Source organism: Acipenser ruthenus, chromosome 9, assembly GCF_902713425.1.
Source record: "Acipenser ruthenus chromosome 9, fAciRut3.2 maternal haplotype, whole genome shotgun sequence".
Lineage (NCBI taxonomy): Eukaryota > Metazoa > Chordata > Actinopteri > Acipenseriformes > Acipenseridae > Acipenser > Acipenser ruthenus.
Window position 1 is genome coordinate 49,877,845 of NC_081197.1, and position 26,680 is coordinate 49,904,524.

At 41.5% G+C, this 26,680-nt stretch overlaps 1 protein-coding gene across 1 annotated transcript; it reads right to left on the reverse strand.

The window, feature by feature from the left end:
- Window positions 1–1,019: 1,019 nt before the first annotated feature.
- Window positions 1,020–26,103, reverse strand: LOC117405725 (conserved oligomeric Golgi complex subunit 3-like). Its single transcript, XM_034009049.3, has 23 exons — window positions 25,851–26,103; window positions 23,798–23,944; window positions 23,436–23,497; window positions 22,955–23,120; window positions 21,627–21,701; window positions 21,428–21,520; window positions 21,051–21,176; window positions 20,857–20,937; window positions 20,406–20,449; window positions 19,882–20,008; window positions 19,317–19,408; window positions 18,979–19,118; window positions 18,029–18,189; window positions 17,677–17,779; window positions 16,293–16,417; window positions 16,028–16,117; window positions 11,915–12,035; window positions 9,874–9,962; window positions 8,967–9,101; window positions 8,142–8,217; window positions 6,680–6,807; window positions 3,979–4,077; window positions 1,020–3,764 (listed from the first exon to the last, which is right to left on the reverse strand). Exons 1-23 carry the CDS (start codon window positions 26,034–26,036, stop codon window positions 3,735–3,737), a joined length of 2,496 nt encoding a protein of 831 aa, XP_033864940.3. The 5' UTR covers window positions 26,037–26,103; the 3' UTR covers window positions 1,020–3,734.
- Window positions 26,104–26,680: the final 577 nt, after the last annotated feature.

The window sequence follows — 26,680 nt, forward strand, 5'->3', positions numbered from 1 at the left end:
ATACAAATACTGAATACTGCAACAGATAATTATGTGTGTCTAATACTTAAGTTTGTGAGTTCAGAATAGAATTGTAATCCAGAAGAAAAAAAATAAAAAAAACACAAAAGATGAATTGAATGTCTCAAAAAAGTAACAAATAATGTCAGAAAATGGATAGACCTCACCAAACAGTTCTTGCAGTCCAGAAACAAACCAAGGACGATGTTCAGAGATGAACATGAACCAGGATGAAAAGGCGACTTCCATAGATTGAAAACAATGAGTGCGATGAAACAGAATGATGAATGCAGGCTAGTGGCTCCAAACAGGCCAGACAAGCACCCATAAAACAACACCCACCTACAAAAATGCTACCCTACCTACAAAAGCTATAATAATTAAGTTAGAAATATAAACTAAAGCAGCCAACAGAAAGGAAAGCAAAAGCTAAAGAATAATTACTCACAAACAATATTAGTCAGAAAAATTAAGACACACCCAGTAACAGTCAATCAGGGTAGATGAAACAGGTACAGCTACAGAGAGGATAGAATGAAGAGACTTTGAATTTGACCAATGGGGTGAGAGCTAAAAAGAAAAGGATTATGGGAAATGTATGTGTGTGTGTATACACACACACACACACACAAAGCAGAGTAGATTACTGACAGGTGCCTCCATAACATCTATCCCAAGACTCTGATACTGCTAGAGAATGTCCAGAACAAGTTTCATCGCAGTTATGAAGTTATGAGCCTCACAAGTTTGCACAGACTCAAACATCCAAACAGAATCAGTGTGTAGCTTGCACATTATTGTGTCAGGTTCCTTCATTGGAGTACAGTAGTAATTTAAAGTGTCATGCTTATAATCAACAATGTAGAAATAGTACACAACACATACTGCAAGCCAAGTACATATTGCAAAAAATGGGTTTACATTAAACTCTTAAACTTTATAGCAGTAGGTGTTATGTACATTTTTATTTTTTACATCAGTTTGTTTAAATAAATGATAAATAACAAATCATCCATATCTAAAAGTTGATATACACCTTTATTTCATCCATTACATTATATGTAATAATTAAACAAGGGAAAACATCCCTATCAAATCTTTATCAAGGTTCAGGCAATCAACAGAATTATTTTAAACAGAGAAGCCAACCCTTCAAATATTATAATGCGATGCACTAAATCTATAGAAATCACTGTTTTGTGCAGACATTTGTCCTCTTAGAAATATTATAGTTTTAAAACACCTTTAATAAAATACAGCTATTTTACAAGAATGCAAAGATTGTATTTTTATATAAACTGCATGTGGGGCTTGTGCTTCTATAGAACTGGCTGGCACTTGCTGGAGTCAATGGCTTTTTCAGTAGTAGGTTATTAACTTTGTACATAACAAGCAGTCATCTTTTGGTGGCTTTAAAATAACATTAAATAATATTTTTGCGTAGACTTGGAAATGTGTAGTCAGTTATATTTGTAGATTATTTAACACCATAACCAAAACTAAATAAAATAGCTAAAAAAAAGATGCCACAAATAAAAGTTGGAACAAACAGGTTGTAGAATAGCAAACAAATGGATTCCACAAACCATACCGCCTGTTGGTAGCTAAGAATCCAAACCCTAAAGTTGGCTTTAATAACAAAAAGAAACACAAAATGAAGTAAAGCATATACAACAACTAAAAAAAGAGGAGTTCATTTTACTGAAAGGATTCACATTGCCAGAGGTAGCAACCTTGCCTTTAATATCAGCTTTAATAAAATGCCATTTACTTCACACACAAAACAAAAGCTGCATAGTGCAAGATCTTTTCAAAACAGGGTTCATAGGTGGCTTACATTTCACAATGGAGGGAAGGAAAAACTCCTGATGGTTTTAAAACAGTCACCTCATGGATTCTGTTTTTAACACCAGGACCCCTGTAAACGACACTTATAACCATTGGAGGTTGTGTCTCCCACCATAGGTAGAAATAAAATACAAGTCGCCAATTCTAAACAAAACTAAATATGAAAAAGGAATAAAAGATTAAACCAGGTTTTGGTAACAAATGGATTATTTGGGAAGGCTTTGAGACTTGAAGTGTTGTTATTTAAGTAAATGAATGGAAGGAACTGATTCTTTAGGAGATAAGCTATTGCAAGTAATACAGTTTAACTTTTTCAACAGCATGTATCGGGAGAATGACAGAATTTTAATAAGCAATACACATCGAGAGCTACTACTCAACATAATTGTATTTAACTAGTTGTTTCACAAACAATAATTTTCACATTTTGAAATATAAATTAGCATCCTTCAAAACTACAGTGGATTAAATCAGCTTTGAAGGGCTGCTTTTAAAACATGCAAGAGGACGCTCCGCTAAATAAAAGGTGCCAAGACCCTTTTTTGAATGGATATGGAATATTTAGGGCAATCATCAAAAGATTACCCCACCTCAACATGTAAGTATGGGACACGACAGCCGCACACAGACTGATCACAATCTAAAGCAAACCTTTGTATAGGATACAGCAGTTTTCATTTTTAGATTCAAGGCCATGTCTTGCAATATCCACTGAATCTCTATACATAAAAAAACAGCCTTTAGCAACTCCTTTCAAACAATCAATGTGGTGGGAAGGAAAGTGAAGATTCTTGGAAGGTTATGGTCAAGACAGCCAGTGGTCTTTAATGTATGTAAAGAAGGTGGAACCCCAACTTTATTTTATCTCACCGACAGTAAAACCTCTATTTTCAGAACTAACTGGGAGCAGGGAGTGTTAAATGAATTGTTTGGATAATTGAATTACAACTGTGAAATTCTTTAAATTATTTTGCAAATCTAGAAACCTCTTAAAATAAGATAGACAACAATAAAATGTATAACATACAGTACTGCACTGTAAATCCTAGAGACGGAGGGCTGGTTAGGGCATGTTCTATGACAACAGGGAAGAACAGCACAGCACACAATAAGGCAAGTTGACAAGGGGCTGTTCAGATCACAGACGACACCTCTAAACAGGTATGTGACCCTATGCAATACCAGAACCGAGGCGGCATGCTATGTACTGTGGGGTCCAGCTTTGCCACCTTTCAACAGCTCAGTCAGAATTTGAGATTCCAGTTCTTAGAACAAATCATTAGATTTCCCGGCAATTTCCCTTAATGTGGTTCTCATTTACTATAACAGCATGAAGGGCACATTATCTCTAGTATAGAATCTTTAGATAAAATAATCTTGGGGCAATATCCATTGACTAGCAACAGACATGGAGGACTATGACAATAAGGGTCCGCTACTGCCTGGATGTCATTACTATATTAAAAACATAATCTTAGCCAGTTCATATAACCCTGATCTATCACCTGTCATGAACAACGCTTTAGGAAAATCAAGAAACAGGGTTATGCCTTTGAAATGATGGCAAGGGCAACGTTCCACTTTGTCAGCACAGCATTATCTTTGGTAGTGTACAAGAAACTCCCAAGAAACACAAGGTAATCCCGAGGTAATCCCTATGAGACTTGGATTAGGCCTGCAGCAGTTCTGAACAGATTGATTTTTTTTCTGGAGACGGAACCTAGGCAAGCTTTCCTAGGTCTCCAGGTCAAGTCATCTGGAACAATCTGCAAAAACAGCAGGTGATCTGGAAGGCAATGATCTGTAACCTGGCTTCTTAGCAAGTAACCCCTCACAGCAAGCTACTGCTTCTTCCATGGACACAGACTTGCATTACTTCACACCGGTTATTTATTCACGGACAACAGCAAGTTGATCTGAAAGAGAAAATAGAATTATAGTATACAATGCACAACCAGAGCTGGTCAATTCCTCAATGATTCTATTTAGATCACCAGTTTCCTGTACAACAAGAACAATCATTTTCCTGTGTTGGGCTACAATACATCTGTGGATTAAATCAACAACATGTTCAGAGTTTGTTAGGAACAGCTGCTATTAAATGTACTGTCTGTGCAGAATGATCTCTACCTGCTCCACGGAAGGACAGGCTATGATCTGGAGATCTTCCTCACTGTACTCTTCTTGTAACATGGCATGGAGCTTCTGGAACACCTGCTGGATGTTGTTCTGCAGCAACAAGAGTCTCACGAATAAACGATTTAGACATGTACATTCATACACATTAGATACAGCAAAAAGGTTACGTAATAAGAATTAACCCTTTGCGGTCCATTGTCGGACTGGGTCCGACATTGCAATTATTCCTCACAGGTCCTTTGTCGGACTGGGTCCGACATCATTATAGCAACGCAATAAACGGGTGTCTAGTCGTTTTTTCTCCGGAAAAAGCCAAGAAAACCATTCAATTGCCGAGTGGGAGCGACAGGAGCCGAGACAAGTCGGGGGAAAAAAAAAAAAAAAAAAAAAAAAAAGGCGTATCTCATGAATAGTCATCCTGTCTGTCACCAACTCACTTAAGTGTGCCCGAGCTGCCTCTCTCTCCTCTGTCCTAATTCTCCTCGACCTCTCTGCTGCCTTTGACACTGTTGATCATTCTATTCTACTATCATCTCTTGCTGACCTGGGGATCTCTGGCACTGCTCTGGCCTGGTTCTCCTCCTACCTCTCCAACCGCACTTACCAGGTAACCTGGCGTGGAGCAACCTCCACACCTCACCCTCTCTTAACTGGAGTCCCCCAAGGGTCAGTCTTGGGTCCTCTCCTGTTCTCTCTCTACACCCGCTCCCTGGGCCCCCTCATCGCATCCTATGGTTTCTCATACCATTTCTATGCTGATGATGCTCAGATTTTCCTCTCCTTCCCCACCTCTGACTCCACCATCTCCTCCCGTATCTCTACCTGTCTGTCTGCTATTTCCTCCTGGATGCACTTGCATCACCTCAAACTCAACCTCTCTAAATCTGACCTCCTTTTCTTTCCCTCCTCCTCCCCCTCCTCTGATCTCTCTATCTCTGTTCCTCTGGAATCTACCACACTCTCTCCCTCTTCCTCCACTAAGAACCTTGGAGTCACCCTGGACCCCTGCCTCTCTTACTCCCAGCACATCTCCACTGTGGCACGCACTTGCCGATTCTTCCTGAGCAACATCCGAAGAATCCGACCCTTCCTCACCAACTATGCTACCCAGCTCCTGGTCCAGGCCCTGGTACTCTCCCGCCTAGACTACTGCAACTCCCTCCTGGCTGGCCTCCCTGCGTCCGCCACCCGTCCGCTCCAGCTCATCCAGAACTCTGCTGCCCGCCTGGTGTTCTCTCTGCCTCGCTTCGCCCACGCTACTCCACTACTCCGCTCGCTCCACTGGCTCCCGATCACCGCTCGCATCCAGTTCAAGACTCTTGTACTAGCCTACAGATGCCTTGACCAGACTGCACCCAGCTACCTCCAGACCCTCATCTCTCCCTACACCCCCACTCGACCTCTCCGCTCCGCCTGCACTAGAAGACTAGCTCTACCTCCGCTACGCTCCCCTGCCTCCAGAGCCCGCTCCTTCTCCACCCTTGCTCCGCAGTGGTGGAATGACCTTCCTACAGATGTCAGGACTGCCCAGTCCCTGACCACATTCCGGCGCCTCCTCAAGACTCACCTCTTCAAAGAGCACCTGTAGAACTCCTCTGTTTGTATCCTGGGACACTATCACCCTTCATGTAAATGTGCTTTATTTTGCTCTTATCTGCCCCCTAGTTTACTGCATTTAATCCTGTACTTCAGAATACTGTAATCTGCCAAGTGTTTAACCTGTAGTACTTTGTATTTAATCACATCCTGATGTAACTATCACTATTTAATCATATCCTGATGTAACTATCACTATTATCTGCTGTTTTATTGAATTGTGGTTTGTCACACTTGTACTTTGCTTGAACAAAAGTTATTGTATTTCTTGCTCTTATTGTATTACTTGTATTGTAACACTTGAAATGTATTTGCTTACAATTGTAAGTCGCCCTGGATAAGGGCGTCTGCTAAGAAATAAATAATAATAATAATAATAATAATCAGGTATCAGATAACGGGGCGTTCATAGTAAACAAGCTGGCTGAGTGCGTCAGCGCACAGAGACTATCATGGACATTTGCAGAGCTTTTTTCAGATGTTATAGTAATAAAATAATGACTTGGATCGCATTATTGAGGAGTTTGGTGATAAAACGAGTGATCCGGAGATGATCGATCGGTATGTACGACTATTATTATTATTATTATTTATTTCTTACATAGGTGAACGCTATAGCAAACGAAAGGGTGGGGCGGGGCTGGAGATGCCTAGTGAGTGCTTTGTTGATATGCAGGGCCATTTAAACCCGTTTGACTGTGAAAAAAAATACTTTTAAACAGCGCGTATAAAATTAACTGCGCGTGTGAAAATTAATTAGACCTGGCGTGCCTGACGCGCAGTTAATAAATGGACTGCAAAGGGTTAATAATAGTTCTGATATTCAGTTATGTGCTATAAAAGGGTTACACTTAAACAAGAACATGACTGTCTATAATAAACTAAAAAAAATATATATATATATATATATATATATATATATATAAAAAATAATAATAATAATAATAATAATAATAATAATAATAATAATAATAATAATGATTGACCATGAATACCATTGAGCTTACTGGACCAGGATCATTAACCTGGTTACAGATATTTCGAATCCACCCCTCCACCCCAAACAAAAAGACACGCCAGGCTCTGTTGTACGCACCCTGACTGGTTTGAACAGGATGAACTCTGTGTCTTTGTTGGCCAGGTACAAAGACATGCTCTGCAAGGTTGCTGGAAGCTTCGTTTTTAATGTTTTATATGTCGTGGCCACGATATCATTGATCTTTGCTGCAAGGGAGAGAAGCAACAACAGTGAGCAACAGCACCGATCTCAGTATAAACAATGTCATTTGTTATGTGCCGGAATCAAAAAGCACTTGACCGAAAATCAATCTCCTCCTACCACATACATACATAACTCAGCAGATGTTCCTAATGCATCAACAGCAGAACAGACACAGCCCTCCTATAGAGTTACAGGGCACCCATATGAATGACACGTAGGATCTCGGCAGAACACAGGGTTTTCCCTGAACAGTATATAAATATTGATCATTCGTTTCTGTAACATTCTCCTGCTTTCAGAAACTGCATCAAGAAAAAACTGTGCAACTTAAAGCCAGTAAAACAGAATATATGTTAAACCATGGTAATAATAAAGTAAACTAACTACTGTATTTACTCATTACATATGAGAATCTGTTGTATCCATTACTATCAAATACATTGTTTCATAGGCAATAGGCTGTTATACAAAGAACACTGGAGAAGCACTCCTGTATTTCAGGCCCTAGCTGACCACCTTCTGATAAAATGCAATTAAAATGAAGCAAATTGAATCCAAAATGTTGTTCCGTGCACTATAGACTGATAATACATCATATAATGTAGCAATTGTTGAACAAGATCTGAAGTGTTTCCCTGTAACCACTGTCTGGGAAGCAAACTGGCTGCTTAACTAACATGCCCAAAACTCAGACTCACTAATTATTGTGAATGTGCAAGTCAATTACAACCACTTACTGGCATGGAGTGGTTACAGGATAGGAAGAAGTACTCTCTTCTACTTAACAGGTGGTACGGATGTTAATAGTTCAGAGCATAAAAAGCAAACATGTTAAACTTTCAGATATTGTTCATGTATGTCAAATACAGATGTCAGCTCTAGTGTTTAATCAATTGGATGCGTTCAGTGTATGGTTATTTTTTCAATACATATTCAAAGTCTTTAGGAAGGCTTACAAAAATATCTACGTTTAAGCATGTTTAATCCTGATTGATATTGCTATTGCAATAACATTCCCTATGCCTTCATTTTTCATGTTCACATATTCTTTCAATATTTAAATCAACATTGTTTAAAACTAAAGTGTAATTCATACCATATTACAGTAAGTATCTCATATTACCTATTAAAGAAAGGGCAGGAGCATGCTTTTGTACAGTAGAATGTGTTATTTATGTCAGATCTCCTTAGAAACATAGTTCTTTTTGCCACAGAATACATTTCAAGCAGTACTTGTTCATATATATATTAAAAAAATCCTGCATGTTTTTTTTCTTCCATGGCTGCTGAGAGAGGTTATTAAAAAATCCTGCATGTTTTTTTTTTTTTTTCTTACCTGGCTGGGCCCATGGCTGCTGGGAGAGGTTATACTTTGGCCCTCCTTGACTTGCCATGGTCTTCAAAGCTGCCACCTTGATTGCAAACACAAAGAAAAAACAGAGATCTTTAGTGTGCTCCAGTATCCCATTCATCACACAGCTGAGGCTCACACTACTACATGGCATGCGGTATGTAGAAACAGATTTTCTTGTGAATGTCTCTTAATATGAGATCCTGTTGTTCAGCATGTAGGTTATTTATTTATTTATTTTTAAAAAACACATATCTAGGGAAGAGAGGAACAACCTGGAAGCAGCTTATTAAACAAATGTTTCTACTGCAGAGATGAAAGTAAGAATTTAGAAAACACGTTTTCAGAAGTGCTGGGCTTAAGAGTACATTCTTAGAAATGTAGGCGACTCTGACAGAAACATTCTTTAAACCAAGCTTTGTAAGTAAGGCCCTTCAATTCAGTCCTTCCTTAGACAGCACAATTCTTACAAGAGCTTCACTTCAGAAAAAATAAATAAACCCATTTGTTTTGGCACACTGAGATACATTTTCTTGCAATCTGTCTAACCACGTAGCTTGGTATATTCGGTCATGTAAACGTTCTTCACAGTACATATTCATAGCTATGGCTCTGACCTCTGACCTCTGACAAGCTCACGCCATGCCACTAAACTTTCACAAAACACATCAAAAAGATGTTGGAAGCACTTATTCCTCAGCTTTCTGAAGATGAGCTTCAACAAATGCTCAATGAAACACTCTAAAAAACACAAAAGTTGCCTTTAGCCTCAGAACATGCAATCTTTTTCTGCTCTAGCACCCTTCTCACCTTGGTCAGTAAATCCTCCAGTTTCCCCACAAAAAGCTTGGTCTGCTGCTGGATGAAGTGCTCACAGCTGGACTTGAGGTGGCGATCCACTTCCTTCTTCGAGTCAATGTAATGTTCTTTTATCTCTGGCGTTCCCTGCAGCAGAAACAAGCAGCTGTTGTCTACAAGCAATAGAAACCGGGTGCATGCTTACATGACCACAACACCAACTTTAGTAATTGGGCAATTGGATTGGACTGCTTGGGTTCACCGCTTGGAGGGACTGACCCACAACAAGGTAGTTTCTTGATCAGGGATCTGACTCATTTTTTCCCCCCATCTTAGTTATTTGCTCCTACCTCTTTATTAAAGTGTTACAGAACCCCCTGCAGTGTTTAACAGAAACACATTACTTTACCTTTGGTGTATTCCATGCTGTCCATATCACTGTCTTATTTTAACATTTTTTTATATTTACACATCATAGGTAAATAAGCTAGGGATCTACCTCCTGCAACAATGCTGCCACTCTGATTGAAATGAATAGCTCACTGTGGGAACAGAAAACCAGCATTGTTGCAGGAGGGAGTGTGATCTGGATACAATGCCACCCTTAGAAGGCATTTATTTTTTTCCTGGCAATCGCTCCCACGTGTTGAGAAATGTGTTGCCAGTTGATTTATGACCCACAATGTTTGAAAAAAAATGTCATAACAGGTTGACACATTTAAAAATATAACGCTGCGATACAGACAAGATGGGACGCAGCAATATGTGCATGACTGAACTAATACGTTTACAGTACAACTACATGCTGGAAAATATATATTCACTTCTGTTGTATAAACACTTGAATACTGTACTATGGTACTCCATATGTAGAATTATTTCCAGCACTGAGTAATAATGAAAGAAACCTCTGATTTACCTCCAACAAAAATTCAAGAATGGCATTATGGCTGTTCAATCTGAAAAATCGAGGCACAGTCTTGGGATTCAGTATTTTAAAAGCTGCATCTGAAAAGAAACAGAATACAAAAGCAGGCAGATTTACTTAGTTGAAAAGCCTTACAACATGGAGGGAGCCCCCTCTAGTGGGTTGAGAGGAAAGTACAGATCCCATTTCAGAGCTTCCATTCCAGGTCTTCAGTTCTTCATCAATAGCAGTTGGGTGGTCCATTTTAAAATCAGCAAAGTTTTTATTTCATTCAGTCTGAAAAATGTTAAGTGGAAGTGTTAAAGGTCAGAACTTAATGTTTCATATCTTTCAATGTAAATTAGAAGTCAATTTGTGTATCCTTTCTTTTTTTAAAGATATATAATATATTTTATCATATTTCTTTTTCAGGTTTCTGCATTGGAAATATCTGCCTTGCATATAGGAAAAATTCAATAATGTGATGTGCAAGTTATGATTTGATAAAGATCCACAAGGCCATCCTCAGTTCATCACAGGTTCAGTTTATACCTTTTGAAGTCTGATGGCCCAGTGCAGTAATGCAGAGATAAGTGAAGGGCAACAGGAAAGCTTTTAAAAAATTCAATTCTGTTTGTTCCGTAATTGTTTTTTTAATTCATTAATATTGGCAGATGCACTGAGCCAGCTTAACACTTATGAGGTTATAAAAGGTTTGATATAGAAAGTGTTTGGAAAAGTACTTACCACCCACGCCAGTGATCTAGCTGGCACAGAGTTTTACACCTTCAGAAGACAGAACGAGGGCAAACCTTTGTGTCAGCCAGATCACAAAACCATAAGGATGTATCCCCCTTTCTCCTCAAACTAGGCTAAAGGAAAGGGATCTTATCATTGTTCAAATGCAAGGAGGGAAACGTATTAGTGGACAGACAGACTGAAGAGATCTTTACACCAGTGGGCGGAAAAGAAAAAGCATGCTCGAGTAGGTATTGGCCATTTTAACATACCTCTACAGCTGCAACATTAACAAACAGGAACTATCACACAGAATTACAGCCACAGTTCAACCATTAAAACAGGGCCCTCCACAGTCTTTTTGTTTTAAACACAAAAATACTACAAACAGATTGCGTGCTCTGTTGGAAGAGATTAGTTTCATAACTTTGGTACACAAAATACCCTAATGATTTCTTATAGAAGTATTAGTAAGTAGAAACGCAGGGATTTAGATCAAGTGAATAGATATTAGGAATTAACACTGGATTAATAAGTGCGACTCTCAGACTAGATGACCCAGTAATTGGATGTAGTAAAACTAAAGCCTGATAATATCTATCAGATAAACAAATCATATGACACATACTTAAGGATTACTGTATAACCACAAAAATAGGCTCACATACAAAAAAAGCGCTTTCAGGACAATTTAGAGCATGAAAAAAGTGAATGCGATTAGAAATTTACCTACCATGCTGTTGTAAATCAAATCTGTAAATTACATTTTTAAAACATCTTGACCTCAATTGCTTCAGCCATGTAGGCACACAGACTTATATACAAAGCCAAAAGAGTAACTATTTTCACAGAACACAGCACACAGTATATACCCAATTATAAACTTGGACATTATTTACAGACTTACAAGGACTGCCACTGCAATAAATGATGTGGTTTCTAAAAAAGTCTTCTAATTGCATAAGATACAAAGTAAATACTTTAAAAAATGTTAACATGCACTTTGCTGGTATAACATTGTTTATACCAGTAGAAAATGTAACACCACATGTGGGGACCTGCACACTGTATGATCACTTCCCTTCCAGAGAAAAATGTGTTCCACCAAATAGACAATAGCAGCCGAATGGTTCTCATAGGGAGTCAACTCAACAGATAATGGAGTAAGAAACAGCAGAAAGGCTATGTTAGTGCAGGTTAGCTTAGTTATTGGAAAGAAAATATGACTGCAGGTGAACATGATAGAAACCTGTAACCAGCACTAAATCAGCAGTGTCTGGGCAGGACCAGCCCACCCACATCTGCCTGCCAGTACCTCTAGTTTTCTTAAGGTCCAGGGAAATCTCCTTAATGGCAAAGTCGGCGTGGAAGGGAGCAATCTGTTCTCGCAGGATCAGCAAGTGTTTGATGAGGAACAGCTGGCCGTCAATCTGGGTCTGAGGAAGGAGCACAAACACAAAAGGAATGGTTTTGGGGGTATAGCTTTAAATATGTTTTACCCATTTCAATGTTAGGACCACATAATAAAAGATACACGTCTCTTGGTCAAAAACTGGATTTAAAAGCAAGCTCTGTCTTAGGCCCGCTTTTTCCAGGGTAAAACCAAGAGTATCTGGTGTCCAAAGAGGTCCACTTTTATTGAGTATTCGGACTAATCCACAAGGAAGCAATAGACGTGCCTACGTCACTTGTACACAGGTTCAGGGGATTAACCTGGGGTCTTCACAGACCACATTATAACAGGGTGCGACAAAGATGGCTGCAGGGAGGAACTCAGACCAGAGAGAGAAACACACAGACAGAGACGGTGGTGATGCTGAGCTGAGTGCAATGGCTGCACTCAGCGTTTATTAACAAAATAAAAAGGTTTACCAAACAGAACACAAAACAGGACACGGCACTACACGCCAAAATAAACAGACAGACAAAACGAACTACACAGACAAACACGGTGAGCTTCTTTTACTATTATTACTTTTAAATACCCTCCGTCTCCTAACCCGTTCTCCACTCACCGAACACCAACCCCCAGTGAGTGAAAACATGCAGCTTTTATGCAGTTGTACCGAGATTCGATTGCTAGTCAATCATTCAATTGGAATCTCGGTACAACTGCACGTGAATTAATTAAAGTGCAATTCCCCGTGCTCACATATTACTTTTTACTTGCACGTGATGTGATGTGCCATCCCCGTGCCTAAATACAAATATACAATTTACACACACGTGAAACACAGACCGCTTATATCCCGTGTACCAATGCCTATACACCAACATTTACACACAACACGTAACATATAACACACACACAGGGGGGGCACTTTGCCACATATACCCCCCCTTGTGCAACGCACACATGGCCTCAACGGCCACCTCCCCCCTTAAATACCCAGCAGTCCAGGCAAAAGTCTCGGGCTGGGACGGGAGGCTTCAGTGGGCCCATGGCTGGAAATGCTGTCAGCTCCCCTGCCGGTAGTGGCACGGCTGACAGCATGCTGGTCCCGTCCTGCAGCGAAAAAGCTGCGGGGGCAGGTGGTCCCCCGACCTCCCCCTTCTTCATAGCCGGCAGCTCCCTCCTGTGGGGCTCCGGCCACAAGAACTCCTGCAGCGAAACTGCTGCTGGGGAAAGTGGTCTCCAGACCTCCTCCCCCTTCTTTGTGGCCGGCAGCTCCCCTTTCTGGGGCTCCGGCCACCGTACTCCCTGCGGAGGTACGGGCAGCAGAGGCAGCTCCAGCTCCTCTGCTCCTGGCGGTGGTGGAGGCAGAGGCAGCTCCAGCTCCTCTGCTCCTGGCGGTGGTGGAGGCAGAGGCAGCTCCAGCTCCTCTGCTCCTGGCGGTGGTGGAGGCAGAGGCAGCTCCAGCTCCTCTGCTCCTTGCGGTGGTGGTGGCGGAGGCAGAGGCAGCTCCTGCTCCTCTGCTCCTTGCAGTGGTGGTGGCGGAGGCAGAGGCAGCTCCTGCTCCTCTGCTCCTGGAGATGGTGGAGGCAGAGGCAGCTCCTGCTCCTCTGCTCCTTGCGGTGGTGGTGGCGGAGGCAGCGGCAGCTCCTGCTCCTCTGCTCCTTGCGGTGGTGGTGGCGGAGGCAGAGGCAGCTCCTGCTCCTCTGCTCCTGGAGATGGTGGAGGCAGAGGCAGCTCCTGCTCCTCTCCCTCGGGTGGTGGAGGCAGAGGCAGCTCCTGCTCCTCTCCCTCGGGTGGTGGAGGCAGAGGCAGCTCCTGCTCCTCTCCCTCGGGTGGTGGTGGAGGCAGAGGCAGCTCCTGCTCCTCTCCCTCGGGTGGTGGTGGAGGCAGAGGCAGCTCCTGCTCCTCTCCCTCGGGTGGTGGAGGCAGAGGCAGCTCCTGCTCCTCTCCCTCGGGTGGTGGAGGCAGAGGCAGCTCCTGCTCCTCTCCCTCGGGTGGTGGTGGAGGCAGAGGCAGCTCCTGCTCCTCTCCCTCGGGTGGTGGTGGAGGCAGAGGCAGCTCCTGCTCCTCTCCCTCGGGTGGTGGAGGCAGAGGCAGCTCCTGCTCCTCTCCCTCGGGTGGTGGAGGCAGAGGCAGCTCCTGCTCCTCTCCCTCGGGTGGTGGTGGAGGCAGAGGCAGCTCCTGCTCCTCTCCCTCGGGTGGTGGTGGAGGCGCTGCCGGCTCCTCCGACAGCGGGGGTAGGGCTGGTGGCGCTGCCGGCTCCTCCGACAGCGGGGGTAGGGCTGGTGGCGGGCGTCTCCGCTGGGCTCCCTTCAGCAGCAAAAACAGCGGCTGCTGTGGAGCCTGAGCTTCACGCCCTCGTCCCTCCCAAAAAAAAATAGGGGTTTGGGCCTTCAGCTCCTCCCCTCCGGACACAGGACGCACCGACTCCTCCCTCTCGGGCCGTGGACGCACCGACTCCTCCCTCTCGGGCCGTGGACGCACCGACTCCTCCCTCTCGGGCCGTGGACGCACCGACTCCTCCCTTTTGGGACGTGGACGCACCGACTCCTCCCTCTTGGGACGTGGACGCACCGACTCCTCCCTCTTGGGACGTGGACGCACCGACTCCTCCCTCTTGGGCTGTGGACGTTCGGGCTCCTCCCACTCGGGCTGTGGACATTCGGGCTCCTCCCACTTAGGCGCAGGACGTTCGGGCTCCTCCCACTCAGGCGCAGGACGTTCGGGCTCCTCCCACTCAGGCGCAGGACGTTCGGGCTCCTCCCACTCAGGCGCAGGACGTTCGGGCTCCTCCCACTCAGGCGCAGGACGTTCGGGCTCCTCCTCCCCTGGCTCCTGCTCTGGGCAGTCCTCGTCCTCATGCCCATATGCAATGCACATGGTGCACCACCTTGGCTCCCTCTGCTTCCTCCTCATTTTTCCCCCTCTCTGCCTCCTTCTGCTCACCTTCCTCCTTTGGGCTGGTTCCTCCTCCTCTTCCTGGAAGGGGCAGACAGCCACCGTGTGCCCATACACCCCGCAGGCAAGGCACCAACCTTGGTCCTCCAACCTGCCGAGGAGATCCTCCAGCTCACTGCAGCCGTCTCTCCAGTTCCAGCCTTCCATTTTTTTTTTTTTTTTTTTTTTTTATTTACTTTTCCACAAAAAAAAAAACTGCGGTTCCCGCTCTGGCCTGAGCCCTGGAGGCGCTGTTATCCCACTTCTGACACCACGTGCGACAAAGATGGCTGCAGGGAGGAACTCAGACCAGAGAGAGAAACACACAGACAGAGACGGTGGTGATGCTGAGCTGAGTGCAATGGCTGCACTCAGCGTTTATTAACAAAATAAAAAGGTTTACCAAACAGAACACAAAACAGGACACGGCACTACACGCCAAAATAAACAGACAGACAAAACGAACTACACAGACAAACACGGTGAGCTTCTTTTACTATTATTACTTTTAAATACCCTCCGTCTCCTAACCCGTTCTCCACTCACCGAACACCAACCCCCAGTGAGTGAAAACATGCAGCTTTTATGCAGTTGTACCGAGATTCGATTGCTAGTCAATCATTCAATTGGAATCTCGGTACAACTGCACGTGAATTAATTAAAGTGCAATTCCCCGTGCTCACATATTACTTTTTACTTGCACGTGATGTGATGTGCCATCCCCGTGCCTAAATACAAATATACAATTTACACACACGTGAAACACAGACCGCTTATATCCCGTGTACCAATGCCTATACACCAACATTTACACACAACACGTAACATATAACACACACACAGGGGGGGCACTTTGCCACACAGGGTCTGTAAAAACATTTGATATACACCGACCTTTCTTTTCAAGAAACGCCAGAACTCAACAGGTAGAACTCAATCTATTTTCATTCCTTCTGTTACGAAATACTACTTACCATGCAATTAGACACTGTAGACATTCTGGGTACATTGACCTATTTTTCTTGACATTAATAAGGTATCAATAAGCACTATACACACATTATGGCATGTGTACCTACAGTAAACGATACTGACCTTGTTTTTCATGATGGCGTCTGCAGCTTTCAATGATGACTGGATACACGCAGACAATGCCTCTTGTGATAAACCTTGAAACACTGTCCTCTACAGGTAAATGAGGAGAATGGCATGTTAGTGCAACATTCTGGCCTACTTGGGGGGGGGGGGGCACACATGAATAAAGCTAAGTCAAGCGATTAGATATCACCTAATTCAAACACATTTTCCAATGCAGCAATTATTTTATATGCACTTGTTACAAGTTCTTGTATTAACTCACATCTATACATCGGTACAATTTGGACAGGCAGACCAGAGTCCTCCTCACTGTGGGATACCACATGCCGTGCAGATCTGCTGGCGAAATTGTAGGTTGCAATCGCGTTGTTGGTGCTTCTGAGGCACCTACAAAGAAAAATAGCCTACATTTATTCATGCGGTTAATGTCAGAATTCCTTCCTATGAAGATGCAAGCTCACTTGGAATAAGACAATTGGAGTCCTGTTCCTTACTGGAATAAGAAAAACAAAATCAAATCATAAACACAAATCATAAACATACAGGAATACTGTATCTGATGCTGTACAAGCAGATATTCAATCCATGAGAGGTCAGAGCAGCGAACCACAAGTGGGCTTTCTGGCCATGGGTTTGTCTGCAGGGAGGACGACACACTGAAGGTCCTAATAGTTCAAGAATAAAAGACTAGCCATTTGGTTGAGGGTTAAGTAAGGGATAAAATAATTTACTGTGTCGAGTGCCGTTAGCCACGAGAAACTGTGGATTATTTTCTTACTGATTCAACACAGTTGTTTATGCCACTTAAAACATTTCTTTCCAACTGATACTTGTGTGATAATGACATACAACTCATTGTTAATTGGATTTGATTTTTGCGCTTTTGTTACGCTTCCTTCCACTTACACAGACAAAAGTGTCTGTTGTAAGTGAAGATAGTAGCGAGGACTATGTTTTAGCTGTAGAACATGAAAGTGGCTTTAGAAAAATTTAAATGCAAAAAACAAAAGAAATGTGAACCGGGAATGGAAAAATTAAGTTATTGACAGTTTTGCCAAACCTAAAACAAACTAAATATCGTTGCCAGCGATTGGTTTTTGAGAAGTACTCAGGCAAAATGGCTGTAAGCTGTAATTGATAGAGGTTTACTATGTGATAATGAAATTGTGGTTGTTCCTGGTCCTGTCCAAAAGAAATGTGAAATCAAAATTAGAAAGGGGGGTGTTTACCTGGAAGTGAACTTGTAATTATGAAAACGTTTTTTTTTTACATTATCTTAATGTATAATTGTATTACTTTTATTTAATATGAAATTCTAAACTGGAATTGTAAGCCCTTTTCCAAGTGTTACGTTTGAAACGTGTAATACTATAATTAAGTAATTGTTGAAATGACTGTTGCGTAATTAAATGGGGTTTGCTTTTCTGTTGAATTGTTCTGACTGTGGTTTCGTTGACGAATCAACAGTTTTCTGTGGAATTGTAGCACAAACTGTGGATTTGTTAATCAACAATATATCTGCCCCGCACCCCCCTTCTCTTCAAAGCCACACAGACACTTTTAGTTAGATTTGTAGAATGAATCAATCAAAGGATCAAAGGCTGACATCACAGAATGTTTGAAAGGTGAATATACCACAGCTGTACCTGATTTGATGACACTATTGGAATCTTCTAACTGAATGTCTGAAAACGAGGAATCTAATGCCAGCAATTTCTTCTGCTCTTCCTTTAAACTCTGTGCTATTTTCTGGAAAAAAATAAAATAATCCAATGAAAAGTTTAGAAAACTGCAGTAAATAGATAAAACCATAGAGCTTTCAGCCAGTAATAGCTTTGACCCAGAGACATTGCTGAGGAAAATATTAAAAACCTTTGGAGACCTATGTAGCTAATGAGTGTGCTTTAATAGTGCAGGTGTTTTTAAGCTCTGATGTTATGCTTTGTGGAGTAATATTTTCAAATGAGAGGGCCGATATATGCAAAGTGAGCGTTATACCTCCATCATTTCCAGCTTGTCTGGATAGGCCAGGTCCCCTGGTGCTGGGTTGTATCCGATGATGTCACTCTGGATGTACATGTGTGTTCTATAGACAAGCCGCTCTTGTACATCCTCCAGCATCTGCTGAACCAAAGCAGCAAATGCGCCCAGCTGCTCCACTGAAAAGAGAAATGCAACCACTTGATGCAACCTCCTGCATGCTCGAGTGAGGGCCTCCTGCAGTGCTGCAGGGGTCCCCTGAACAAAGAGGATTATCACAGACATGTCTTTGCCATCTGGACACACAAAGATTACACAATTATTCATCCTGCAGCATCCCTCGAAACAAAACAGAAACCAGGATATGACTAATATTAAAAGCTTTACAAACCAAGCTAAATATGAATATATACACACACACACACACACACACACACCAGACCTGGGGTCAATAAGAATGACAATTACAGCAGCATTGTTTGCTGAAATTGCAATTACAATGTTATTTTGTTCAATTACATTTACAATTATGCTGCAGTAATTGCAATTAATTACAATTACACTAAAAAGTAACATAAATAGCTGCACACATGAACATGCTTACTCTGTTTATTCTACCAAGCAGTAATCACAGGTACAAATACAGAAACATACTATATAACGTTTTTTCAAACAAATGGGGTCACTAAAAGTGGTTGAAAATATGAGAAGTATGTTCGCTCAATGTAAAACATGATTAAGCTTGGAAAAGGTGTGTAATGAAACTGTAATTAGTCAATGATGTGGTAATTTGATTTACAAATACAATAACGCAGGTGTGCCAAGGTTCAACTATAAATTAAACAATTACAATTGTGATTGCCCGCAGGTCTGAGATACACACAGTGCATAACAATCTATCTATATCTATCGACTTGTTTTGCCTGGCGGAGTGAGAAAGAAAGAAAGAAAGAAACTTATAGACTTACTATTATTCTGGACATGGTCGTCTAGCATTTCATTTTTCAGGATCCCACAGAGCTCAGAGAGAGTCTCAAGGTGGATGGCATGGATGATTAGTGGTCTGAGCACATCATACAATGACAGACACAACTTCTCCAGCAATTCACTGCAAGACAAAACAAACGTATGAAAGAGAACCAGGGAAACAGATATGGAAAGTTACATCAACACCTAAATCATTAAACGGAAACATAGAAAAATGTCTACTGAACATATGAAATCCTGTATTACACTGAACAGATACACTGCTCCACAAATCTGACCGTATTTATGATATATCAATATCGCTTTAGCAACTACTTACTCTAACTTGGCTGTTGGCTTGTTGAAAAACTCGTTGTACAGCTGGTGCTCATCCTGACAGACGTGGACCATGAAGGCACAGCCACTGCGGACCTGAACAATGAAACAATTAGTTCTATAATGGTACTTCACCTGTTTGACCACTCCATTAAAAAGATTTGTTACGATAAGTCGCCAATTACAGACTAATGGCAAGCTCAAGATTTTTGTAGTGACATGTCTAGCCTAATACACAGATTGTTACATTTACATGGAGGGGCCCAATTGATCTGATCTTTTAAAAGGTTTCATGTGCAAGAACAAGGCATATTTTTGCAGGCCTGAATTAAATCCAAAAATATGGCAGTGCCATAGCTATTATAAAGTAAAGTAAAACTACGGCACTGCCACAAACTTTGACTTCATTCAGGCCCCAGTCTTCATAGTGACTATAAAAATGAACCATATCCCCAGCCTAAAAATCCCTTCACAATAAAAGAGCTGATTATTTGTGTGTTTCAATGGGTCAATCTGCACTAGCACAGTAATGGATGGCAGTATATTTCAATGCAGGTAAGTGATCATACTAGAGCGCAGTGATCTCTGTTGTACTGGCTGGTCAGGTCTGTTATTGTCGAGGTTATGCTGGGGCTCAGCAACTGCTCCCTCTGGTCCAGGTAGCACTGGTGGATTTCATTCAATAGCTGCTGATACCTGACAGGAAGAAGAAAGCCAATCTGTAAAGCCTACCATTCACTCACACCAGATGACCAGCACAAAAGCGCAGAGTGTATTCATCATATGACTAAACAGGTGCCATTTATTACATCTGAATCAAAAGTGGCTCTATTCACTTGAACATCAATATCTAACCACAAATCAGAGCAAAATATCACTGTGAGCTTTGAAGAACTAGAATGAGCGTGTACAAAACAAACATTACACTTTGTTTAACAAAGTGCTAGGAGCTTAGCTCTTGTTTCCAATTCCAGCTATAAGTAGTATTTGACTTGTGCAAAAGTCTGTTCCTAAATATTGAATTGTAGTAAATAAAAATTAATGTCACTGAACTTTTACATGTTTTATAGAAAATAGCAGACATTCCACTTACTCTGGTATCTTCTCAGATCTCTGTTCAATCTGTTCAATCAGCGTCTGCAAACCAACAAAATATCATTAGTAAGAAAAATCGGAAGTATGGCAACATACACACATGCATCTTCACAAAAGTAACATTGTAAATATCCTCTGGAAAAAAATAGTTGTCCTCAAAACGCAAACAGCAAAATTTCACAATATTTTAAAATGCAGCAGGCCAGTTTGCTTTCACCTTTCTTTTAGTGAAATCTGTGGGATTTTTAATGTCACCGCCTCACACAAAATCCAACATGGTGCCTCTCCTACGGAGTCAACACCACCGTGGAAAGGTAGCACTAACTTCTGGTAAGGTCCAACCACACATTCTAAGATGTTATGGCTGCGGGTATGAATTTAAACTGACGAAGTAACTTTTGTCATTTATATAAAACATAGTTAAAAAATAAATAAATAGACATACTTACTCTGACTTTTGGTGCGGAGGCTCTGAACCTTACATAAAACAATGTGAAGGCATTTTCAGCATTTGGCAAACCTGATGGATCCTAGCAAGTAAAAAGTGAAGAGAAAAAAAGCATTTGTTGAAAGTTTGCATTTCCAAAACAGGTAACGCTATGAAATCCAAGTGCAAATTGAGAAAACTGACTGTTCCACCTACCCTTTTCGTTAGCTGGTTGGTAAGGTTTTGTAGTGTGTTCACAGTATATGTTTTCATGAGATGCATAGCTTTTGAAAGGCATTGTTTAAACTTTGCTAAATAAACAGGGCAGTCTTTAAAATTGGGCTGAAAGAGAAAAATAAATACTATTTAAGAAACAAAGAGTGACAATATAAAACTAAGAATTAAAAGCATTGTTTCTGTATAAAGACTCAAACAGCATCTCTCCATTTATCTTCTTCGAAATGTTAACATAAAAAGCCAAATACAAAAAAAGCCCTCAACAAGCCCTCAATGCTTCTTCCTGTTTACAGTTAATTAAAGTTAAGATGACCGAATTATTAATTTGCAACGGATGTAAAACTTAAATTACTTACATGTGAGGACACATATTCTATGCAATCATCCAATTTAGCTAGCATTGGGACAAATCCTTCACTGTTCACAGATAAGGTGGATGAATTCAATTTCTGAAAAAGGAAAAGGTGAATTAAGGCTGAATTAATCTCACAAAACAGTGAATTCCAAACCTTAAGAGAAAAGCAGCCAAGAAAAGCCACCCTGTTTGGAGCTTACCGTGTTTATATTTTCTAATTCATTGAAATAAGAAAGCTTCTGCTGTATGCTCTCTGCCAGGTCAACCAGCTCGGACTGTTCAGAAGAAAAAGAAAAACGTGAAATATATACCGTTTTGTTCTCTGTATTATTGCATTCACCCATTTTACCAAGCCCTTACCCAGGGCAACTTACAGTTGTATACAAAAATACATATCAAGAATAAGTGGTGTAATTCATCCCAAATGAAAAACATCTTTCCACTGTTTCCAATGGGGGCCCCGTATGTATGACACGTCTGCAAGGTGAACACATTAACTACTTTAATTTTGCACCAATCTCGAAAAAAATTCTCATACACTCCTAGCCTCCTACAGACATTTCATATTGCATTGTCCTCTAACCTGATAAACTCAGTTTTATATAAATCACGAAATCCATGTTGATGATAAAAGATTGATACAAATAACAACTTTGTGGCCATATGCAGACAGCACCAGCAAGTTGAATAAAATGTAAGAAAAAAAAGATTTTTTGTCAAACTTGGTTTAACAATCACCCCTTAATCAAACTATGATAATGAGTTTTCTGTAATGCAAAGCTGTATCCGAAACAAAGGGGGCGAAGGGGTTCAACCCTTTTAAGACACTGTATTGCAGTTAGTCTGCAGTTTAGTGAACCAGCTTCTTAGGCTCCCAATTAAAAACCTTGATCTGTAATTTGTCAACTGCAGTTTAGTGGCCAGGCTAGAACACTAACAATGTTCTACTGTAAACTAGGATTCTGGGGACCCAGACTGTAGAAATACTAAACCATTCTGTGTCTGGGGGTTTGGATTCTAATCAAACTCACTGTCACTGGAGGAGGCTGTGTGGTCCAGTGGTTAAAGAAATGGGCTTGTAACCAGGAGGTCCCCGGTTCAAATCCCACCTCAGCCACTGACTCATTGTGTGACCCTGAGCAAGTCACTTAACCTCCTTGTGCTCCGTCTTTCGGGTGAGACGCTGATGCATAGTTCACACGTCTCTGTAAGTCGCCTTGGATGAAGGCATCTGCTAAATAAACTAATAATAATAATGCCACTGCTGGGGCTACACTTGTAAATGTGTACCACTATAAATCTATACAGTAATCCACGCCTTTCCCGTTGCTTTACTACAGTAAACATATACAGTACATATTTTACCATGGTTTACCTTGTTTAACATGCTTTACCAAACTTATCTGGGTTTTACAATGCTTACCAATGGTTTATTATACATTTTTATTACAGGGAACTTGCAGAGGTTACTTATGTAACCCTGATGAGTTCTCCCTGAGAATGACTAATTCACAATGAAGATAAATACCTGTTCTTTTAAGAGCTGCTCACAGGCCTCGTGCAGCGTCCCTGTCTTCATAGATACAAAGAGATACTGCTTCTGCAAGGACTCCAGGTGCTGGAGGGCAGTGTTCACGTCATTCAGTATGGCGTCACACTGCTCCTGAAAACCACCGAGGAAATCCCTGGTTTGTCTGGAGGGAGGGGGAGGGTCAAGGCTTCAGCGGGTGAAGAGTTCTAAATGATTTTTGATTCCAACAATTATGGACTTGGTGTGCACAACAGGAAATGTACCTTGCTGCTAAATTCATACTTCGGATTTGGATAAAACAATAGATAAGTGTGAGAATGGAAGTGTGACATATGTACACACAGACACTGCCACCATATCTATGCCCCATAACACCTGGGATATTCAATAAATTCATGCCCAGGAAAGAAGCACTGAAGTTATACAATTGATGGGGCCAACAAACAAGGGCCCATCATTTAAGTGCCTTCCTACAAACCTGAACTTAGCTCCTTCATCCTGATCCATCTGTGACTGCAGGTTAGAAAACCAAGAGAAGAACTACAAATAATAGAAAACACGCCGTCAGCATTGGTGTGTACGTAAAACAAAAAGCAAAAAGTCATTTTAAAGTGAACATACCACATATCTCAGAGAGTTAGAGTCTTTGTTCTTGAGTGCAAGGGGGCTATAGTCAAGGTGGGGGGGGGGGGGGGGGGAGTGAGGGAGTACTGTACCTGTTGAATGCAAGGGGGCTATATTGAAGGCAGGGGGGGAGTGAGGGAGTACTGTACCTGTTGAATGCAAGGGGGCAATATTGAAGGCGGGGGGGGGGGGGGGGGGAGGGAGGGAGTACTGTACCTGCTGTGCAGTTTCTATGCGCTCATCCTCCATCCCCAGGGACTTGAAGCCCTGCAGAAGGACATCCTCAGTAGAGGCCGGTACTGTAACAGTCAAAGGAACAGATATGGAGCGGGATGTCAGGCTACACAGATCTTCAATGGGCAGCTGGGACAGAAAAGAAAGGCAGGAATTGTCATAAAAGAATACAGAACAAAAATAGCATGGCACAAAAAGAGTTTAAGGCAACTGTGTAGGTTTGGAAAAGAAAACAATGATTGATATTTTAGGTATCGATATTCTTGCGTCTTGAATATTTATTGTTCTGAAAAATGATTATCGATAATCGTATTATTGGAGATAATCCTGTTTCTGACAGACCCCTAAAGTTAAAAGCCCCATTGCTCCTGATTACTTTCAGATAATAAATCTACTTGATGCAGGCTAATGGTCTTTACTGAAGCTGGTCTCTCCATCTAATGTCACATTATAGGAGGCTGTGTGGTCCATAGGAGGCTGTGTGGTCCAGTGGTTAAAGAAAAGGGCTTGTAACCAGGAGGTCCCCGGTTCAAATCCCACCTCAGCCACTGCCTCATTGTGTGACCCTGAGCAAGTCACTTAACCTCCTTGTGCTCCGTCTTTCGGGTGAGACGTATTTGTAAGTGACTCTGCAGCTGATGCATAGTTCACACACCCTAGTCTCTGTAAGTCGCCTTGGATAAAGGCATCTGCTAAATCTGCTAAATAAACATTTTCTAATGCTGAGAAAGTACTAAGACACTGAAATAAAAAAGATTTACCATTATAGGTAACAATTACCTACATAGTAAAACTATAAGATCAGAAGAAGTGAAAGATGTGAAAACAGTCTCATATTTATCCCAGGGTTTATGTGGATTCCACATGAAAAGTGGTGAATGGGCTTTATTCAGGTGATCCACAGGGCTCACCAAAATCCTAGAAGAAAATGCATTGTTTTATAACAGGTTTCTTGATAAAACATTTTGTCTAATTGTTTTAGTTTTCTGTAGTACAACCTCAAAGGAATTACTACTCGCTTTAAAAAAAAAAAAAAAAAAACGACAACTCAAACCAGTAATTAAAATAACAAAAGATTGCCTGTTGTGAGCAGAAAACTACTATGGGGACAAAAACGTGACAATCTGAAAAACTGCCAAATCAAATTGAGTAAATTCTTTCACTACTCAAAATACTAGTGTAACTGCATATGAGAAATCTGAAGTCCTCACGATTTTAAATCAACTATCTATTGGAGTAAGACACCTTGTTCGGTCCCTCTGTGGAGTATCTGGGATTCCACCACTTGTGTGGAGGTAATTTTTGTCGTGCAATAAACAATTTACTATGCGACACAGAAAAACACTTAATGTCATTATTATATGTACACTTTACATCCTTCGTTAGTGTTCGTTTTCTGGTTTACGGAGACATACTGACATACTGTGTGTACGTCACAGCATAAATCCAAGCGAGTGTGGTCCATTACGGTATTGAGTCGGGTAAGAGTTCGACACAGTCCCATGCAGAGAAAAATAAAGTTACAAATAATTATTTGCACATTCAGCTATTGCCGTAACTTACAACATTGCTCTTTAAGAGAAAGTCTTTACGCACATGTATACGTGGCAGTTGTTTTCTTTTGTGTGTGTGCGCACGTTTGTACTTTTGTTTTAACCAAAATAAAGTGGTATTTTCTGTAAGGTTTTAATGTTTAGCGAAGTAGAACAAAAAACGATGCGTACTAAACTGTGTTCTTTCTAAACTGCTCCAACTGAAATAGTGCTGTCTTATTTAAATACGTAGTTCAATTAAATGTCAGTATTTTATTCTATTTAAATCAAATGTGAGTACTGTATGTTACATCTGTAGTGATCGGCAAGGCCGATTAGTGCGATGTCATTATTGCAAAGCTTGTGTGTCCAATAACGTGCAGATACGCAAATAAATTACGATATCAGACAATATTTTACGGTAGTGGATATAGCTCTGTGCAGTGCAGGGACACGGCCCCGTACCGTACAAACAGCGAACAATCCGAGGGGTTTTCTCTCACCTCTGAGGGAATGGGAAAGTTCTCTGCAGCGGCTTGGATCTCCAAAATGGAGTCAGTCTGCCTCTCTGTCAGGGGAGCCAAGGCGTCGGACCGGCGGTCCCAGAGAGACAGCTTCTCCCTGGTTCCTTTCTCATTCAGATCCAACTGAGACGGATCAACCGCCGCCATCATCATCATCAACACCATAACGTCAGCAGTGACAGCAGATCCTGTTCCGGGGGGCTGGAATTCAGTGACAGGTTCCAGCCAATCCAAATAGATTTACTACGTTACGCCTGCATGGGGAGGGATCTTGCTTAAAGGAGAAGTGCTTTACTGCTGATCCTGTACTATTTATGTATGTATGTATGTAAGTATGTATGTATTTATTTATTTAAAAACCTTTCGCTCCTTTTACAGTTTCGCAGTCGTTCTGAGTTTCAATAGTTTGAAACCCCCCCCCCCAATTTTCTTTGATTTCCTATTTACAACTTTATACAAGAGTTGAAAGGTCAGTCTTGCACGTCTGTCTGGAATAAGTAAAACCAAAGGTCAGGCAGCTACGATTCCACTTTTCAGTTTCTCTGAAAGCGAACATTGAAATTCAGGTTTCTCTGGAGAAAGTCCAGGTTGTTGGAACCGTGCAATAATGTTATACGTTTTATTTTCCAGATACATATATAAATATTTAAGCCATGGTCATGCTGGTTCAGTAAAAAAATGTTAATCGCTGTAAAGTTGTGCAGGGTGGTTATATGCAAACTGGGTTTCCAGTAGGACTGCGTCTCCCAGCACTTCAAAAGTCGAAGGACTTATTTTCAATATGGATGGACTGCATGCAAGCACAACCC

What these genes read in the sequence shown, in the direction of transcription:
- LOC117405725 (XM_034009049.3), bottom strand. Translation starts at nt 26,036, where the DNA reads ATGGTGTTGATGATGATGATGGCGGCGGTTGATCCGTCTCAGTTGGAT. An exon ending in GATGAAGGAGCTAAGTTCAG is followed by an intron (nt 23,121 to 23,435) that starts GTTTGTAGGAAG and finishes CCCTCCCTCCAG; the next exon opens with ACAAACCAGGGATTTCCTCG. An exon ending in AGATCTGAGAAGATACCAGA is followed by an intron (nt 20,009 to 20,405) that starts GTAAGTGGAATG and finishes TCTTCCTGTCAG; the next exon opens with GTATCAGCAGCTATTGAATG.